This window comes from Monopterus albus, unplaced genomic scaffold (assembly GCF_001952655.1).
Source record: "Monopterus albus unplaced genomic scaffold, M_albus_1.0 scaffold392.1, whole genome shotgun sequence".
Lineage (NCBI taxonomy): Eukaryota > Metazoa > Chordata > Actinopteri > Synbranchiformes > Synbranchidae > Monopterus > Monopterus albus.
In genome coordinates this window covers 1-6,632 of record NW_018128272.1, presented here as the reverse complement: position 1 = coordinate 6,632, position 6,632 = coordinate 1, and the positions used below count along the sequence as shown (strand labels likewise).

General features: G+C 40.2%; 1 protein-coding gene across 1 annotated transcript in view; it reads right to left on the bottom strand.

Annotated features, from left to right (window-relative positions):
* The window catches only part of LOC109951485 (ras-associating and dilute domain-containing protein-like), a 33,025-nt gene extending 27,602 nt beyond the window's left edge, over positions 1–5,423 (bottom strand). The window contains exons 1-3 of the mRNA XM_020586005.1: positions 4,946–5,423; positions 2,067–2,363; positions 1,493–1,906 (exon numbers count right to left, since the gene is read on the bottom strand). Of these exons, the coding sequence (XP_020441661.1) occupies positions 1,493–1,906; positions 2,067–2,363; positions 4,946–5,350 (1,116 nt within the window). The 5' untranslated portion in view covers positions 5,351–5,423. The remainder of the gene's footprint in view (positions 1–1,492; positions 1,907–2,066; positions 2,364–4,945) is intronic.
* Positions 5,424–6,632: the final 1,209 nt, after the last annotated feature.

Here is a 6,632-nt window from a genome sequence, read left to right as displayed (position 1 = left end):
TCCACCACGCAGGTCGATGCACAGTCTCCTATTAACTGCATGTACAAACTCTGTCTCCTCAGCAACCTTCCACCACGACCAGCCCAGGAGTGAGTCCCAGCGTCCGCAGCCCGGCCTTTCCCTCATCATTCCACCACTGACTGTTATTTAACTTCTGCGGCTCGACACCCGGTCGCACTTCTACCTGGTTATTCACTTCCTTGTTGATATCACTGTAAATAAGCTGAGCACTGCTTGCACTGAAGTCAGCCACCTGGGTCCGTCATTTTGTGACTCGCTCACCTCTGTGTCCGAGCAGATCTAACACTTGCAGCCTCTGTGGCTAGATTAAATATGATAAAGAAGTAATACTTTAAAACTAAATGCGAACACATGTCCCCTCCACAAAACATGGCCTCAAGATTAAGACAAAATGCTGGCATTAAAGCTTCATGACTCATGCCTCTTGGAAGCAGCAAAAGAAGCTGTAAACATAATAGCATATAGTATCATTGTCTTACCAACAAGTTGTTGTGGAAACTGTTTCAGCAAACTGTCATCTAATGACACGTCCAGCAAACACTGAGTGTTCATAAGCATGTACTTGAAGTCCAGTATTCACTCAGTTTCACCTCTCTTTTGTCTCCACAACACCTGACAGCTAGCTCTTTAGAGGCTAAATGCTGTACTGTGCTCATCAGCAAGTTGTCAACTTTGACTATCATTTGTTGCTGGGCAGGACAGTGAGTTCTTCACAACATTTTCAATGAAAACAGCTGCCTGTTCTGTCAGAAAACAACATTAATGAGACTGAACCAAAATAATTTGTTTGGTGTAAAACACTGACCTAATATGAAAGATGGATGGCGTTACCCAGTGGTTTTCTGAAGACCGCTTTTGGCCGCCATACTGTATGTTATTAGTGCTTTGCTCAGACTAATCAGTAGAGCTAGGGTCAAGCCACTGGCAGCAGGACCCTCCCACTTGTCACTCAAAGTGGCCACACCCTTAATTATGCATAACTTTTAGCCTCCATTTAAACAGGCAAGTTATATAAAAATCCCCCCGCCCCACTACAGTTGTTAAAGAAAGACAAATTAGAGTTAGATACTAACAAAACGTTTTTTATACCAGACTGTAAACATGTTTATTTCTCCTGTAAAGTTGGGTATTTCAACATGAGAGTCTGTGGGGATTGACTCCCTTTTGGATCCAGCCTCAAGTGGCCATTCGAGGAACTGCAGGTTTTAACACTTCTGCACTGGCTTCATTTTTCAGCCTCTGAGGTATAAAAACAAAACAATAAGCTGAGAAATACTAAAATGCTTAGTATATCTGAAGGGAATGGCAAAGTAGATAAAAATTATTTGTTGAATGGTCACTGTGAGCAACTCTTATCACACCACATAGTTGCCTGATCCATGAATAAAAATGTTGATCATAGCAAGTTAAAAATTCTGAAGAGATATTCTACAATACTGTCAGAACTGCTAACAATTTTGCCAAAACTTACCCACATGGCACTTTGAACTCCACTGGCAATAAGCAGCAAGAGTCTACGCAGGTCTGAGGTATGAAGACTTGTGGATGAATACTGGATACACATGCAAAGCAAAAATGCTATTGTCAGTGGCGGTCTGTCATCAGCGCTGTTACTTCCCATAGAAACAATCTCCTCAACAATGCGATCCTCATCTTCAATCTCATAGTTGAGAGTCAAGCTGTGGCCTTCAGGTGATTTTAGAAAAGGAGGGCTTCTGCTTAGGGGCTGTTTGCTGCTCTGGCTCTGGAGGTCAGTGCAGGTTGAGATGCAGGTGTTATAGAGGGTCATTTCTCTGCTATGATGTGTTGTAGTGGCAGACGTGGTGTGACCCAGCATCCAGGGCACAGCAGACAAGTTGGGCTCAGGTGCAATACTGTTCACTTCCTTCATTTTCAAGGAAGGAAGAAGAAACATGAACAAAATATGTACTCTTTCACAATAGACATTTTTCTCTTCACAAGACAAAGCTGATATCTGATAAAGCAAATACAACTCTTTGTAACATCTGCACTCATCACAGGTGTTCTGTTTGCCAGTGTCTCACCTTGTGTGTCAAAGCTAAGGGATCCTTGAAAAGGAACAGGTAGCACTGTCCAAGTCCAATAACATCACCAGAGGTAAGCTGTACTTCTCTTCTCAGCATCTCACCGTTCCTCGTGACCATGGCGTTCTGACAAGGGCGGAGCGTGGTGGGGCTTCCAGCAGTCTGGCGATATAGATAGCAGTGTCTCGGAAGAATATCAGCAGCAAAGAGGAGGATGTCTGGCTTTAACTCATCTTCATGATCACTTTGCTGACCGATTATTATACTTGGCCCCACAAGTAGGTAGATGACAAAGTCCTGAGTACAAAGAAGAATTACAAGTTGCCATGCTGTCTGACACACTTGAGTAGATATCCTGCATTCTTTTGATTTTGTATTAGGCATATAGATGATGGACATGGCGTCACCACTTCCTTTCACTATGCAAAAATAAAGCCAAAATATCATGAATACGACGGCTGCCATCTTTCTTTTTAGCAACCAGATTCTGGGCTACCAGAAGTGGAGTGACAGCATCGGACCACCAGTCAGAGCTGTCAAGTCATCTGAAATAGATGTCTTTTTTTATGATCAAATTAAAAACAAATGTATAAGGAAAGTGGTCACTTGTACAGACATCAGCATGACAGTGTCTACCAAAAATTACCAAAGTGAACTCTGGGAAAATTTATCTGATTTGTAGTTTGAGTCTTTAGTTTGGCTCATGTCCCATTTGCTAACATGGAGGAGGCAGGATTTATGACTTATACTGCAACCAGCCACCAAGGTGATCATGTTGAAGTGGCTTCAGTTCTGGGAATTGTCGTGGTTTTATACAGTCAGTGAGTGAGTTGATGAAAAGCTCCATGGCTATAAGGGGACTGGAGAGTTGGGTAATAATTCTCTTTGGCTTTGTCACTATGGGTGACCCCTTTCACGTAGGGTCATTTTCCCAGTAGATCACACAAACATTTTTATTAGTGTAGCTAATACAGTTTTGAGATAATTGTATTTTAATTGAGGTTATATTTGATGATTTTATACTTATACCTCCACTACATTTATTTGACAGTTTTAGTTAGTAGTTACAATACTTTGCAGACTGATTATTTTACTGGCTGTATATGAAGTAGTTAAAATAAGCTACACCTAGACCAGCTACAATGATAAAATATTCCTTGCACTTAACTATATCTGTAATAATAACCAGATGATAGAGTATACAGTATGCTTAGTGCATGCTTTTTCTTTTAATTACATATATTTTGGTGAAGATACTGTGGTACATTTAGTAAAAACATTAATTGTAGGATTTTACTTGTAAAGGAATAGTTTTCCATTATAGTATTGATACTTTTACTTGACTAAAGGATTTCAGTGCTTCAGTTTATCAGAGTTGGTTTATCAGAGTTGTTGGTATATTACTTTCTGTGTGCCTTTGTAATTTGGACAGTAAAACAGACCATTATATATTAATATTTTTCAGTATTACTGATGAGCAGGACATTACAAATCTAATATCTGACTGAAATTTTGTACATCCACCACCAGCTACATAACAACAGTCCCTCTCAGTGAAAGCTGAACAGTCTAATCATGTGGTGGTATTAGTATTATACTCTTCAGCCGAGCCTGATTAGATGAACAGCGTTTTATTAATCACAGTGAGTGGCATGCACAATGTGCAGGAATTATTATTATGTTTGACCTTCCCTTTGTAATGCCTGTCTTTTCTAATGGGATAGATTTAACCAGGTAAATTAATTCACAAAAAATGTATAATAATTGTTAATAATAGTACCGATGTTTTCTCATGGTAGATGATTATATTCTTACATTTGGAAAAACAACTGTGACAAAATCACAGTACCGGTATGTGAAAATTAGTAGTGTTGGGGTTGTCTTCTGTTTCATGATCACTGTTTTGACAGTTTTTCTATGTACTGTACAGTTTTCTGACCTTTGGCATGAAGATTCACCTCTCATTTCACTCTTTTTACACTAGAACTGCAGTTCTTTGATATTAAACAGTGAGCAAAAGGAAAAATGCACATACGACATTAACTTGTGTGAATGTAATACAATGCACAATTCCATTTCTAGTCAGTGAAAGCTGTAGCTGCTAATTAAGCTAACATTACACCATGAACTAGCTAACAAGACCCTGACTGACTATGTAATGCAATCAGCTAACTTAAAATGAAAACTATTTAAATATACAGCTAATGTCTACATGATAACCTATTTAGCTAAAAGACTGAATTGAACGCATGTCCTAGGCAAAAACCCAGCACTGTCACGTTACTGATGGCAAGGAAAAATGTATATTCATATTTTGTTCTAACATATACCTGTTTGATTAGCTTCCAAACATTTTCATATTTTTAATAACAGTGGCACTAATTGCTGGAGTATTCATTTCTCAAATCTCCGAAAGTGCAGGACACAGTTGCTAACTAGCCTAAACACAGTGGGGAAACAGTGGATGTGCTTGTCATGAAAGGAGCTGTTTTTCCTTTGTTTGTTTGTAACCTGTAACCATACAACCTGATATGTAATAAGTTAATGAGCTGCTCCCTGGCTTGGAAATAATGCCCAGATATTATCATAATTAATAAGTTTATTAGCTGACCATGCTAATGATTGTGCCTTATCTTAGAGCAGATAAATACATTTCAATAGAGTCATTACAAATTTGTTGTTGTGTTTTTGATTTTGGAGAGGCTAAAAATATACACCACCTTCCAAACTCTTCATAAATAGTTATTGCTCTAACCACACCTCCATGCACACCCGTTTAGGATGTGCCTAATGTGCCTTGTTGTGGTTATTTAGCTATGATTGGGGGACAGGTTTAGTAAACAGTTGTGGTGTGTGTGTGTTTGTATGAGATACTGTACCTGTGTGGGGATGCAGCCCTGCAGCAGTAGCAGGTATGGACAATCATGAGGAGGGTGAATGGAATACTGTGTGGTATTATCATCACTGCTCTCTGTCTCCTCCTTCTCCCTTTCCTCCCTCTCTGACTCCTCTCCTTCTCGCTCGCCACTTGGCCTCAGCAGACAGAGGGTCTCTGTTTTGGCCTGCAACCCTCCATGCCCCTCAGAGGGACTTGCAAGGCAGTGAATGTGATTTTGTTCTAGGGTTGTTTTTGAGCTCTTGGGGCTCTGCAGTGAGATTTGATTCAGGCTGCCGTTTTGATCCTTAACACATTCATCAGTATCTGTTCCATGTTTGGTCTCAGTATCAGCATCTAAGAGGTCCATCTCACTTTTACGCCACCACAATTTGTGGCTTCGAGCCATAGTCCTCTCTATGAGGGTGGAGGTCACTCTGGAGCGGCTCTTCTGCAGCTTTCGAGCCTGGGCATTAATACCTAACAGTAAGATGAGACAAAGTGGTTGATTCAGCACTGCTGTTAAACTCTGTACTAACAGAGTTGCTATATAAATACATTAGGCATAACAGGGAATGTGGTGATAGGCAACACCCCTTTTTTCCTGAAGTAAGGTGAGGTAAGTGTGAACCTATGTGTATTCGTCATTTGTACATCTTGTTTATGCCAGAGTCAACATAGAGAAGCCCCGGCCAGGAAACAGACCTCAGTGGAAAGACAGACACAGTTCATGGAAATAAAGAAAAGTTCATCCACACAGCAGGCATCCACGGGCTGACACTGATAGAAGGCTATCACAAGCTGTGCCATTCATAACAGCAAAACACAAAACAGGATGTGCTGTCACAATATGACCACAGCTGGGTAAACTACTGCCAGGGCCTTCAGTGTAATGACAGAAAGTGGTCCACCATGCACATTTACACAGCCATGCAGTGTTTGTGTCAGTAAAGCTTTTTTATACTGTAAGAAGCTTAATTAAGAAAGTTTCTTAGATCATTTTAATGGCAATAAGAATAGAATATAAGCCCAAGAAATCAAACAATTGTAGCTCTTTTAAAATATAGTTTGGTCTGTGTGGCTTGGATGATTCTCACTGGAAAAACAGAGTGCCAACAAGCCACATTTTTACTGTGAGAATTTTCAAGCTGGAATCAATATGGACAATGCTTTATTGAATGGTGAAAACTCTTTTTCTACTAGGATATGCAAACACCCTAAAACAGGGTGTGGTATGCTGTGAAATCAGTAGGGCTGTACCTCACTAAGATTTTGTCAGTCGACTATAAGTCGGCTCTTTAGTGCAAGTATTTGACTATTCAGGCTGCCACATGGATTAGTTGGAATAAGGAGGCAGGCAGCACACTTGTATTTCTGTTGAAGCGGTACTCTTATAGGCATGTTTTGCTCCTGAGACACGGCTATAGCCTAGTTAACCAACAAGTTTAAGCTTCTCCAGTCAGTTAACCACAGCACACATTGTTACTGTGCGTTTGATGAGTGCCAGCTTGCACTGCCAAGGACTCCTCTTATTTATAATTCCTCACTGAAATGTTGTCCCATTTTTGTTAGCTTTGTAGTTCGGATGGATGTACATCACAGAAACAGTCAGTAAATGGCTGTGTGTTGCACTTTAACGGAGATGGATGAACAAACCGTACTTGCATAACATTATGCTTATGTCATTTTGC